We start from the raw sequence: 13567 nt of genomic DNA on the forward strand, positions 1-13567 counted from the left end.
TTTTTGTACCTCCAGTGAAGCGTGGTGGAGGCAAAAACAGGAACAGGGGCCATTTTTTTCTCTCTCGCTGGAACTGGTGGAGGGAATTACGAACAGTTCCAATAGCAGTGTGAGCACACAAAACCTTCAGGCTTCTGCTAGAAAGCGGGAAAAGTCAGGAAAAGCCTACTAGAACACCTGAATGCTATAAGGGTGTGTACACTTTTGCAAACACGTGATCTCAGTTTTTGACTTATTTTCCACACTTTTTAAATTGAATTGTTGCATTTGAATTGGGGTGTGTAGACTTAGGATTTTTCTTGGCACACATTCAACACACGGATGCTACAGTAATTGGAGATACAGTAATGAGACTTATTAAAACCAGTTTATTTCTTTACATTTGTGCCAAGTATGTTCACACACATGATTGCTATTCTTTATTTAAAAAAAAGTGCTATCAAACATAACATTTTGAAAAACTAATTAATCGCACAATTTTCTGTAATTAACCGCTCTTATTCACAATTAACCACAATCACAACAGGAAGATTTGGGGGGTTCAGCACACGCCCACCCCCATGATTCATATGAGGGGCCCAGAATTTGGGGCGACGCCCCTGCCTACTAGTGTAGATTTTTCAAGCGTGTCTAGTGGAAGCAACTTTTTTTTTTCTTTTTTTTCCTGCTACTAGTATATACAAAGCTGGCATGCTCCAACGGCTTTCCATGGGCGTGTGTGTTTTCGTAAGTGGGTTGAAGGTTCCTCTTCTGGAGCTGGGTGCAGTTTGATGTCACACCTACCTCCTCCTCCCCACCCCACCCCCCTCCCGCCCGGGTGATGATTCGTGAGGAGGAAGATGCGCGCGCTCAGAGCCTTCCGCCGACCTTCGCCTCCTTCTCTCGGCCTCACCCACGCGCCGTTGTGACGCCGCCGCCGCCGCTGGAGCGCCTCGTCGGCTGCCCCGCCGCGGGACTCCCGGTTGCTTCGCCTGCCTTCCAGCGGCTTCGTTGGCCATCACGCCACCCCTCCCCTCGCAGCACCCCCGCCGCTTTCAGCCATAGCCGCAGCAGCCGCAGCAGCAACAGCAGAGCTCCTCCAACCACGACAGTGAGGCAGATGCCCGTCGCACCGCTGTCACCCCGGCTTCTACTATGGTGGAGTTCCCGTCCCTGAGCCCTTACTGGCCGCTTCTTCGCTTCCTGGTGCCTTTAGCGATCACCAATGTTGCCATCGACCTCGGCGAGCAGGTAACGAGTAACGACCCCCCCCCCCCCCCCTTCCTTCCTCCGGGAGGCAGGAAGCCGCTTGTTAGCATCGGTGGCTAATGCTAACGATGCTCGGTTTTTTACGCCACAAAAAGGCCAGAAAATGGCAGGCGACGTTTTTAACGACGCGCAATGCTAGCCGAGCCGCAGGGGTGGGGTGAGAGGGTGGGGTGGGTGTTATGTTATAGATACGATATAGGCGGGGAGGGGAAGTGTGGAGATGCTTCTGTCAAGAGGGGCTTGCGGGGGTGGGGGTGGGGGGGGGGTCATTTTCTCACCTGCCCCTCCCTTCAGGAGAAGGACACGAAGAGATCAGGGAGTGAAGAAGAAGTGCATAGATGTAGGTAGGGATTAAGCTTATGTAATGCTTCTGTTTTGCTGGTATAAATAGCACAGCCGGGGCTTGTGCAAAAAGGGAAAGGGCAGATTGGAGGGGGGGGAGAGTCCGGGCCAGTGTTTCCTTATCTGTATTGCGAGCCTCTCAAACTTTTAGCGTTTTTTTTCTTTCTTTTCTCAAGGACACCCTCACAATCCAACTTCTAATTCAACACAACTCCCACGTGCACTCCTAAATTCTTCTTTCGAGAGAGAGAAAATATTAGAGGGCATAAATTGTAACTCTGTCACAATGACTATCCAATTTTTTTTTCAAGAAAAAAACACACATTTCCTTTCAATTTTTTTTAAAGACATTTTCTTAAAGATGAAATTATAACCCTAGAAGAACCCGACAATGTAGTCATTTTGAACAAGATGAAGTCACAGTATTAAATACTGTGTATTACATACCAAAATCAACAGGAAGTGACCCATAACAACAGGAAGTGACATGTATCAAGTGACCCAGAAGTGGCCTAAAATCAACAGGAAGTGACCTGTAACAGCAAGTGATGTACAAGTGGCCCAAAATCAACAGGAAGTGACCCAGAAATGCCCCAAAATATCACAGTATTAAGTAAATGTTTAATGGTAAGTCATACATTTGCTTAACAAGTGAACTCAAAAATAAAACTTTAGTCTCGTAGTATTAGCCCGTGTTCTATTCATGGAAAAGGTCACCCTCGCAGGATACCGCCAAAGCACTGAATAATAGGAAAGTAGTAATTGGAAGAAAGTAAACGTTTCGGATGTTTGAAGATCTTCGCTTGTCGGGGAGGAGCTAAATGTCGCCTTGGTTGTTAGCTGGCATTGCGGGCAGTTTTCACCACGTTTCTTTTTGCTGTGCTGATTAACTCCTTCACTGCCTGTATGGCATTAATGAGTTTAAAAAAAAACCACATCAGTTTTAAGCTGTTTATTTTTCATTCTAATGTAAGATCAATTTTAAATATTATAGATTTAATTAGATGAACAAAGCTATCTTATTTGTTGTTTTATTGAGTGAAATGTTTTTGAATGCTAAAGCTAGCTAGCTAGCTAACAGTCTTGTTGTTGGCGGCGCAGGCGCTCAACAGGGGCATCGCCACGGTCAAAGAGGACGCGGTGGAGATGCTGGCCAGCTACGGGCTGGCCTACTCGCTCATGAAGTTCTTCACGGGCCCCATGAGCGACTTCAAAAACGTGGGCCTGGTCTTCATCAACAGCAAGCGCGACCGCCGGATGGCCGTCATGTGCATGGCGGCAGCGGGCGTCATCGCTTTCGTACTGCACACCCTGATAGGTGGCTTGCTCAAAAACACGCAAAAAAAAAAAAAAAAAAAAAAAAAAACTCCTTCCCCTCACTTCCTGCCACTGAGGCGACTTTTGTTTTGTTTTTCACGCTGCAGCCTACACGGATCTGGGCTACTACATCATTAACAAGCTCCACCACGTGGACGAGTCTGTGGGTCACAAAACTCGGAAGGCTTTCCTCTACTTGGCCGCTTTTCCTCTATTGGACGCCATGGTGAGTGGCTGCTGCTTTTATACAAATGCCACCTAAAAAAACCAAACACTTTTTATTCCCCAAAAGTTTACTTATTATTATAAGCCACTGTAACATTAAACACTGTTGGAATGTTATTAAAAAGAAACTGACTGAAAATATTACACATAAAAATTGTAACAAAATTAACTGACCTATGTTTAAGTATGACGGCGTATAAATACATGTTTTTCTAATGGGGGGGGGGGGTGTAATATTCAGAGAAAAAACTCACAAATTTGACACTTTAAAAACTCTAATAGCGGAATATAAGACCCCCTCTAAAAAAAAATATATATATATATAAATTATACATATAAATATATTAAAAATATGTATTTCGCGCAAGTTTATGAGTTATTTTCTCACAAATTTGCCACTTTATAAAGTCACAAATTTGCCACTTTATAAACTCGGAGAACCCCCCCCCCCCCTCTAAAATATATGTGGCAAATTTGCGAGAAAAAAACTTTTTTCCCCTTCAGAATATTACCCCCTCTTTAAAAAAAATATATAAATATAAAAAAATATATATTTTTTGCAAGTTTTTCAGTTTTTTTTCATGCAAATCTGCTACTTTATAGTCACAAATTTGCCACTTTGTGAAGTGGCAAATTTACGAGTTTTTCTCTCTCGCAAATTTGCCACTTTATAAAGTCGACAATGTACGAGTAATTTGCCACTTTATAAAATGGCAAATTTGTGATTTTTTTTTCTCGGAATATTACCCCCCTCTACAAAAAATATTTATACGTGGCCCTAATACGCCGTCATACTTATGAAAATGTACTGAAGCCAGTGTACCATTTTGTGGTTTGAACATTTCATACAGTGATTCTTTTGTGTACCACTAGAGGGAGCCAGTGTCCGAGTCGGGCTTGTTGTAAAATCTGCATTTCTTGTCCGTACAGGCGTGGATTCACGCCGGCATCCTCCTCAAGCACAAGTACAGCGTCATCGTGGGCTCGGCCTCCATTTCGGACGTGGTGGCGCAGGTACAAATAAAATAAAATAAATAAATAACATTTGTATGATTTTTTTCCTTCTATTATTACTATTCATGCTTAGGCCAAAGCCTCTCTAGTATACAAGTATTGCTCTGGCGCCATCTTGGTGGCAAAATGAGGGGAGGAGCTTCATTGAGGCATCAGATGTGTGCTTTACCTGTCCAAAAATGACTCGGTGTGCTCTGCCTCAGATCGTGTTCGTGGCCATCCTGCTGCACAGCAACCTGGAGTGCGTGGAGCCCCTCCTCATCCCCATCCTCTCGCTCTACATGGGCGCCCTGGTCCGCTTCAGCATCGTGGGCCTGGGCTACTACTGCAACATCCACGACGCCATCCCGGACTCCAGCGGACCAGACGTCGGGGTAAGTCTGGGCGAGTTATCAGTCGAGGAGCGGGTTGGCTTTTGACGGCTTTTTTTCCGGTCCGCCAGGGTGACGCCACCGTCAAGAAGATGCTGAGCTTCTGGTGGCCGCTGGCGCTCATCCTGGCCACTCAGCGCATCAGCCGGCCCATCGTTAACCTGTTTGTGTCCAGGGACCTCAAAGGGACCACCGAGGCTACGGAGGTGCGGACGCTCCTTTCCTTTTCCCCTACAAATCTGAAATATTTGGGAATTTTTCATTTGTCAATGACGATTTTTGCCCTCGTGTGGCGGGTATGCTAACCCGCTAGTTTGGCGCTAAGCAGCTTTTACATAAATAATTGGGGAGCGCATCAGGCTGATACAGGACTTAATGTTAAGGTAGGGCTGTGCAATTAATTGAAATTCAATTACAATTTCAAGTATTACACTCCAAATGACAAAATAAGCATAATTGTCAAAAAAAGAAGATAATTAATAGTAATTTTGAGTTTGAACATTTGCACCTTTTTTTAACTAATTTAATACATTTTGTTTCATCCAAAAGGACCTTGCATACCAGTATGTAAAAAATAAGTAAATCTTTATTTAACCAGGTTGGTCCGTTGAGATTAAAAAACACTTATAATTATATGTTTCAAAGAATTTTATTTGTCTTAATAATTTTTACGTTTAAACATTTTCTTGTTTTGTACCAAAAAATAAATGATCGTCCTAATCGTGATTTCAATTATTACCAAAATAATCCTGATTATTACTTTCTTCATACTCGAGCAGCCCTATTTCAAGGTATTGAGTACTCATGAAGGATGCCAATACCAACCATGATACCTATATATATTTTTTTTATTTTATTTTTATTTTTTTATCTGACATTGGGTAAGTCTTCCTTGCCAGTGGTTGGTGCTAAAACTGTGGCCGTGAATCATCATGTGTGTCTGTAAGACAGAAAGGTCTTTGTCTAGACTTATCGGTCATCGAGGACATCTGGGATAGGCTCCAGCACAACCGTGACAATACTGAGGAGAAGTGGTGTGGAGTACATAAGTACTAGTGTAGTACATAAACGTCATAAAAGATAAAATGTAAATGTGAAAACAAAAAAACAAGTCAAATTTGTATTAGAAGAAAATCTCAATATCAAGTCTTACTTATGTTTCAGGTTCTGTAATTGTTTCTCATTGGCAGTGGCTTTGTTATTTTTGTCTCTTTCGCAAAGTTAAAAAAAAAGCCCTTGTCGATTTTGAATCCGCTTTTGTCTCAATGAATTTGGTTGAAAAGTTCACGGGTGTATTTTAGGCCCGTCTGACTTGAAAGGTCGTGTTTGGCAGTCAGACGGCAGCAATAACTCAAGTTTCCGCGTGCAAACGCCAACCAACTCCCTCCGGAGCTTTCTGGCCGGCGCGCGGCCCAAAGTGGGCCACAAAGCCGTTGTGCGCGAATGGCCTGGAAACGAGCGACAACGCATTCCCGCCTCTCCTCCTCGCCTGTCACAATAACAGCAACAATAACTGGCCTACTGTACGCAGCTGCTGCTCCTGTTGTCATTTCATCCAGCATGCATGCGTGCTAATGACAATACAGTCAAACTCTGTTTACACCCCAGAGCTGGGGGTTTGCAACATGTGGCTCTTTTGTCCCTCACCTGTGGATCTCTAGAATCATTTGAAGAAAATAAATATAAAATAAAATAATATTTTTTTAAATATAGATTTTTTTTTGATAAAAAAAATATTTCAAATTAATTAATGATTAAATAAAAAAATTTAATTAAAATTAAAATATGTAAACATTAAAACTATATAATAATTAAACTAACTACCACAATGTCATTTAGTGCATTTTGGTTTCCTTTTGGGTGTTTGTCGCCACCCACACCAGAGAGGGCGCTGTAGCGGGATGTATGTATGTATGCATGTCAGTGAGTAAGTGAGTAGAGGAAGAGCTTAGGAAAGAGCGTAAAAAAGGATCATTGGGACACTCGAGAAAAACACGATGTTGAGTAGATCAGAGAAAAACAGAAAAACAAAGATAGAAGAAAGAAAACAAGCCTAGTTCCCCTTTTTGGACATTATACACAGCCAATACTTTTATGTAAGTTAAAACTAAGTTGTCTTTATTTTCTTTATCCTAATTGTTTTGTTTATATGTGTGTCTTGCTCCAGTTTTCACGGTGGATTTATTGTTGGCAAGGAGCAATAAATTCAGCTGTCAAAAGAAATTACTTGTTGTCTGTGGCTATTAAGTGCAACTAAGGGAGCTATGTAAATATTTAAAAAGAAAAGTTGAAATGTTTAAGTTGTCGGGGAAAGAGAGGCGAAAGGTAGATTAAAAAAAAGTTTTAAAAAATACCTAAACATTTCCAATAAGAGGAAAAGCAGAAAATTACCATAAAATATCCATGGGAAAAAAAAGCAGAAAGAAATGTTCCAAAAAATATATAAAAAAATTACCATATGTCCATAAAATTGCCAAAAATGTCAGAAATTTAACAGAAAGGCATAAAAGTCTAAACATTTATGAAAAATGAAGTATGAAAAATTACAAACAAAAAAAATTATAAAAAATTGGGCAAAAAATATAGAAATCTTGATTATTATTATTATTTTCAATCATTCAGATGATTACGATTTTAATCTAAAAAAACAACAACCAACAAGCGTTTATTTAAAGGTTTCAAAATGTGCAAAATGTTCAGACAATGATATGTACCGTATTGTTGTGTCTGCACGCCTGTATTATAATACTTGGCAACGATTACGCAACACCGGCAGAAGTATTGCGTCACTCCGCAAAATCCTGCTCACGGGCAACGTTGTCTTGTCATCGCAGGCGGTGGCCGTGCTGACGGCGACGTACCCGGTGGGTCACATGCCCTACGGCTGGCTAACGGAACTCAGAGCCGTCTATCCCGCCTTCGACAAGGTACGTTACGCACGCACGCACGCACCGTGACCGGAGGAAGTCGTGCTAACCGTCCGCTCGTCTTTCCCTCGCCAGCACAACCCCAGCAACAAGATGAACGCCGGCTCGCCCGTCACCAAGTCGCATATTAAAAAGTTTACGTTCTGCTGTCTGGCCCTCTCGCTCACGGTAAGATTCATGCATGCGTGGAATCGCTATGTTGGGATGTTTCCATTTGTTGGAGCCTCAAAGTCTTCGTGTTTATAATAAAACCAGCGAGGGAAATGAAGGGCGTTCGTTTTGCGTGCGTAGTGAACGCTCGTGTGAAATGGGGAACAAAAAAAAGAAGAAGAGAGAAGTAGACCATGAAAACTTCCTCAAAATTGTGATTTTTACACCCGCTAAAACCTCAAACTGACATCCCAAATAGGAAGGGTCCATTTGGGGCGAATTATTACACAATTCCAATTCCAAAATCAGCATAGTTGTAAAAAAGAAAGAAAATATGATGATTAAGACTAATTTTGTGTTGTTTAATTTTGTAAATTTTTAAATAACAAATTTAATACATTTTGTTTCATCCAGAAGGGATTTATTTGCATGATAGTGTTTCAAATCATGTTTAAAGATTTTTTTGTTTTGTACCAAAAAAATAATCATGATTTCAATTATTACCAAAACAATTGTGATTAATATGTTCTTCATAATCGAGTAAATAAACAATATTGAGATAGACCGATATGTTTTTTTCAGGGCCGATACCGATGCCGATTATTAGTAGTCAAGGAGGCTGGTAACTGATTTTAAGCCGATAATTCATTTTCAGTAAAAAGGTAGGGGAAAAAATTGGTGTCAAAAATGTTTTTGAATGCAAATGCCAATCTTGACTTTGTTGTAATGTCTTAAAGCATTAATGCTAAAATGTGTAAGTGTTTTTCTTAGACAATATTCTTCATTTATAATTTCAACAAAAAAAAAACTGAAAAAGTTCAGGGAGCTCACAAGGTTATCAATACGTCAAAAGTTAGTGTTACTTTTTCTCCCTATAAAAAAAACTGAAATCGTAAACTTCACTTTTTTTTTAAATTATGCCAAACAAAAACAAAAGGTTCAGCAGGTTATAAAGTTAACTGAAAATTTAAATTAAGTTTCCTGAGATTTAAATGGCTTTTAGCAGATTATGAAAAAAGGTCGATACCGATATTTGTCAAAATGCCCGATATCGGCGCCCGTCGTCTATCCCACATTTTTTTTTCCCCCAGTTTTGACCGCTGCTCGCGTCAACGTCAAGCGCTCGTGAAGCGGCAATTACGTGTAAACAAGACAGCGCGCAACCCAACAAGACTCCTCGTCTCCGTTCACATCGCGTGCTACGCGATGCGACCGAGTCACATGATCAGCCGGGTGTCGGACTTCACCAGCGCGTGAGCCCCAAAAAAGTGCCGAGTGGCCAAAAGCGGCTCCGGCCCGACTTAAGCGAACACGAGGCGACAAGGTCAACATGTCGTTTGTCATGTGACGCGTGTACAGTAAGCGGGCGGCCAAATCGGTCACACAGCCTGTCTGGATGTCCTCATCCTGGAGCTGGAGGTGTCAGATTGCAACCGCTACAAAAAAAAAAAGAAAAAAAAAAGCGGTTATGCCAACGGTGAGAAAAACAACCCCACCCCCCCTCCTCCTTTATGAGGTATGCGCGCGTTTCTTCATGCCGCAACTTGTTCACCACAAATCCGAGACGCCCTTTTTTTTTTTTTTTTAAATAGACGTGGCCAAGTTCCCGCGGGCGCCTCCGCCCGCCTCCGCCACCTGCTGGCCGAAATAATAAAATAGCGCATGACACGTCTGAATTGTGTCGTTTGGTTTGCGTGCAGCTTTGCTTCGTGGTCTTCTGGAGCCCGCACGTCTCGGAGAAGATCCTGGTGGACATCATCGGCGTGGACTACCCCTTCGCTATGCTCTGTGTGGTGCCCCTTCGCATTTTCTCCTTCTTCCCGCTTCCAGGTGAACAAAACATTTACAGACGACAGAAAAGTCAACACTCCCCTGTTCAGAAGCCAAGACCGAGAGGAATTCATTAACATTTTTCAACCTGTACAACCTGTACAACTCGACTGAAATGAAAAATATTCCAATATTTTAGAGAGGGGAAGTACAAATAACTGAGGTTGCAAAAGTGCGCACACCCTCACAACTGGTGATGTGTCTGTTCAAAACTAACCAATCACATTGAAACATGTGAAATGGGAAGCAGCAACATTTAAACATGTCCTCGATTAACCCCAAATAAATTTCAGATGTTCTAGTAGGCTTTCTACAACTTTTTTTTTTCCCTTTCTAGCAGACGTCCTAAAGATTTTACGTTAAGACTAATTACTATTTGAAACCGTTCATAATACTCTCCAGTCTCCATCTTGACTAAGCCTTAGATCATGCTGGAAAAAAAACACACACCACCTGATGAGCAGGGTTATGTTGGTTGTAATCTAAACCTTCATCTTGCCACCCTATTCTAAAATCCAAACATATGAAGAAAAACAGAAGATTGTTGTCACATACTAAATTATGGACGACCAAAACGGTCAAAATTAAAAATAAATGGCCGAGCCCAGCCCAGGACACGCTTAGGACCGCCCCCTCATTTGAATAACATTTCAACCTGACAGAGCGTCTGCAGCATGAAATAAATAAATGTGTGAGCGGAGCGTTTTTATTAATTAATTGAGATTCAATTCTATCTATATATTTATTTTTGTATTTATTTATTTATTTAGGGATATACAGTATCTATCTATCTATCTATATATGTGCGCAAATTTCCATTTAACCTGAATTTGAATGTGATTGGCTCATTCGGAAACACATCCCAGTTATTGGCGGGTGTGCACACTTGTGCAACTACATCATCTCGGTTTATTTTAATTTACCACCTCACGCTGTTTTTCATTCCAATAAAGTTGTACAGGTCAGAATGTTGCATTTTTATTTGATTTTAACAGGGGTGTGTAGACTTTTGATACACACCGAATATATTCACCGACGTTAAAAAAATTGCTAACGCAGCTATTTGTCATTGTGATACCGGCTGATGCGTGCGTAGTGACGGTTCGGGCCCACCTGACGGGCTGGCTGATGACGCTGAAGAAGACGTTCGTGTTGGCCCCCAGCTCGGTGCTGCGCATCATCGTCCTCATCACCAGCCTGGTGGTGCTGCCTTACATGGGGTAGGTGCGGGACCGGTCGCCGCCGCCGCCGCCACCTCCGTGCTCATTGTTGCCGTGTCGCAGGGTTCACGGGGCCACGCTGGGGGTGGGCTCCCTCCTGGCCGGCTTCATCGGCGAGTCCACAATGGTCGCCATAGCAGCCTGCTATGTTTACCGACAACAGGTGAGCGCGGCCGCTCCGGCACCGAATGGGTTTCATTTACATGCAATTGGTTTGTTTTCATCTGTAATAACATTTGAAGGGCTTTTTTTTTTTTTTTTGTATGTGCAGTGCATAGAAAGTCTACGCCCCCCTCGGTTCAAATGGCAATACATTTATAAGAAATACTTTCCACCTTAACTCATTCACTCGCAGCTATTTTCACTGAAGCAACCCCCTTCGCTCCCGGCTATTTTACTGGATTTTGCCCACAGAATTTTGTGTTCTATTGCTATAAAACATGGAACCTACCAAAAGAAAGATTAGAGTCTCTTCTTCCATCAGGAAATAAAGCATATTTGTATCAGTTTCCGTTTTGCAGCAATTAGCATTAGAATATAGCAAAGTTTCATCATTATTCACAAACATGTTGAAAACAGTGGAAAGAAAAGAGCTTTTTTGCAACATGGCCCTGGTTGATCTCTTATACTCTGCTGCCACCTACTGGCCATTTTTGTAATAACTACCATTGCTTCAAGCATTCTCTTCAGTCCAGAGGCTGCATCAAAGCCTTCTGTATGCTCTAGCATGAAAAAACAACAACATAAAAATGTATAAATACGTTTTTTTTTTAGACCATGGCAATATTTAAAATAGTTTTTAATCTGATTTTGGGAGCAAATGAGTTAAATGTGACCTAACCTGTGTAATTCCAATTAATTTAGAGAGGGTAATTAAAAATAAGCTGTGATGATGTGGTTGCTACAAAAAATAAAAAATACAATTCTGCTGTTCTAAAAGGCTTTTTAACCACATTTAGAGTTGTTTTAACCTAGTTTTTGTACAGGGTGTGTAGACTTTTTATAGCCACCGCAATTCCCTATAACCCTTTTATTATATTCTGAAATAAAATAAAATTCAGACATAATGTTGACAGTTAATTGAAATTAAAATATATTTTGTATTATTATATATTATATCAGTGTGACTTTAAATATCACTAATATTATATTTATTTACATTTATTATATTTTAATGTATTTAAAAAAAAAACTTCTTACATGGGGTGGCCCAAAATGTATTTGAAGGGTTAATAAAATGATTAAAAAAATAAATGACAGTAAGGTGAGATATTATACATTCGTCAAACTTTTGAAAGCGATTCTTCAGGATGAAAAATGTTGTTGTTGTTGTTGCTAATGCTAACGCTAACGCTCTTATTTGCGTCGCGGCCGCCCAGCGTCACAGCGAGCTGTCCAACGAGCTGGTGGTGGAGGGCGAGGACTCGGCCCCCATGAGCGAGGTGTGCTCGCGCTCACCCAGCGACGCCGTCGAGGAGCTCCGCGACGAGGACGACGAAGGGCGCGAGTGAGTCAGGGGACTTTTTTTTTTTCTCTCCTTTTTTGTTTGTTTTTCATTTTTTCTTCCCGCGGGGGGAAGACGAGGGAGGAACGGCGGAATCCTCCCGCCGGCGCCCTCCCCATCTCCGTGACGACGTAAACAAAAAGCCATCCGAGCGTTGATCCAATGAGTGTACATAGCGTCATGGCTTCCTTGGTGTTTACTGGTAAACAAGGGAAAGGAAAAAAAGGAGACGAGGCGAAGGAAACGCGCGTAAACATTTGAGTGGAAATCCAGACATGTCGTGGGACTTTTTTGCTGGGTTGTGCAATGACGTCCGAAGTGGTGTACAGACCATCCTTTTCTAATGTGTAGATTTGACGCAGACGAGGGGTCGGGAATCCCTCGTCGTCATCATCATCTTCATCATCATTACACATTCACTTCCACGCAGTCTGACCTGCTTGTGTTTGGCCAATCATCTTCTTCTTCTTCATGTGCTGTATATACTGTACAGACATTCTTATTTGGCAAATAAATTGCTTTATTATTAATAATCTCATGCTTTCAATCGGAGTTTCTGCCGTTTGCTGATAAACGGTTCAAATGTAAGTTATTGTTAATATTGTAGTTAGCGTTCGACAGCAGGATTATCGGGTTGCTATTTTTGTAAAAAAAAAAAAAAAAAAATGCAGGAAGACGACGCAAACTGAAGAGGAAAGACAGAAGAGGACAACAGACGCCACAGATGGCAGTTTGGGTGATAAAAATATTGTTCCTTTGGATTTTCTTCTAATTTCTCCATTCTTGATTCCCCTCCCACATACTTCATTTTTTTCTGCAATTTTCTTGTATTAATATTTTAGGTTTTAAATTTGTTATGAATATTTTTCCATAATTTATTTTTTCCCAAAATATTTCCTGAATTTGTCCTCTTATTTTAATATACAGTTAAATCCCCGTACACGGACAGTTCAGCACTCGCAGATTTGCATATTCAGATCTTTTTCAAAAAATTCCCCCCATTATCGTTGGTTTTTCATATTGTTGGGTACTTTTTTGTTTATTTATGGGACCACCCATTTTTCGTAGAAGAAAGTAAATGTTTATCAGTGTTTTTTATTTATTTATAATTTCTAGGTTTTAATATAGTTTCCAGTATTTATTATATATATATATAAAAAATAATTTAAACCATATTTATTATTTGTTTGAATGTTTTTGCATTTTTTCCTCATTTCTATTTTCCCCTCCATTTTTTTTAACACTTGAGTTTTTTATCTTTTTGCATTTTTCATCTGACGTATTTTTAGATATTCTTTTTTTTTTAAACGAGCTTAGTAAGTTACATAAGTACTCTTGCCACTCCCACGAGCAAAGCCCCTTACGTAAATCGACCTTATCACCTTTTCCTACCGTTACGCCTCACCTGGCGACCAATCG

General features: G+C 41.0%; 1 protein-coding gene across 1 annotated transcript; it reads left to right on the plus strand.

Moving 5' to 3' along the window:
- Positions 1–801: 801 nt before the first annotated feature.
- On the plus strand, positions 802–12681 carry ankha (ANKH inorganic pyrophosphate transport regulator a). The gene is made up of 12 exons (XM_086066093.1): positions 802–1230; positions 2692–2908; positions 3015–3133; positions 4063–4146; positions 4350–4520; positions 4589–4723; positions 7352–7444; positions 7520–7612; positions 9295–9424; positions 10521–10644; positions 10708–10807; positions 12024–12681. The coding sequence occupies exons 1-12, from the start codon at positions 1135–1137 to the stop codon at positions 12153–12155; spliced, it is 1494 nt and encodes a 497-aa protein (XP_085922219.1). The 5' UTR covers positions 802–1134; the 3' UTR covers positions 12156–12681.
- The last annotated feature ends 886 nt before the right edge of the window (positions 12682–13567 follow it).

The sequence above is a fragment of the Leptonotus elevatus genome, chromosome 21 (assembly GCF_054856555.1).
Source record: "Leptonotus elevatus isolate MCC_2025b chromosome 21, RoL_Lele_1.0, whole genome shotgun sequence".
NCBI classification, from domain to species: Eukaryota; Metazoa; Chordata; class Actinopteri; order Syngnathiformes; family Syngnathidae; genus Leptonotus; species Leptonotus elevatus.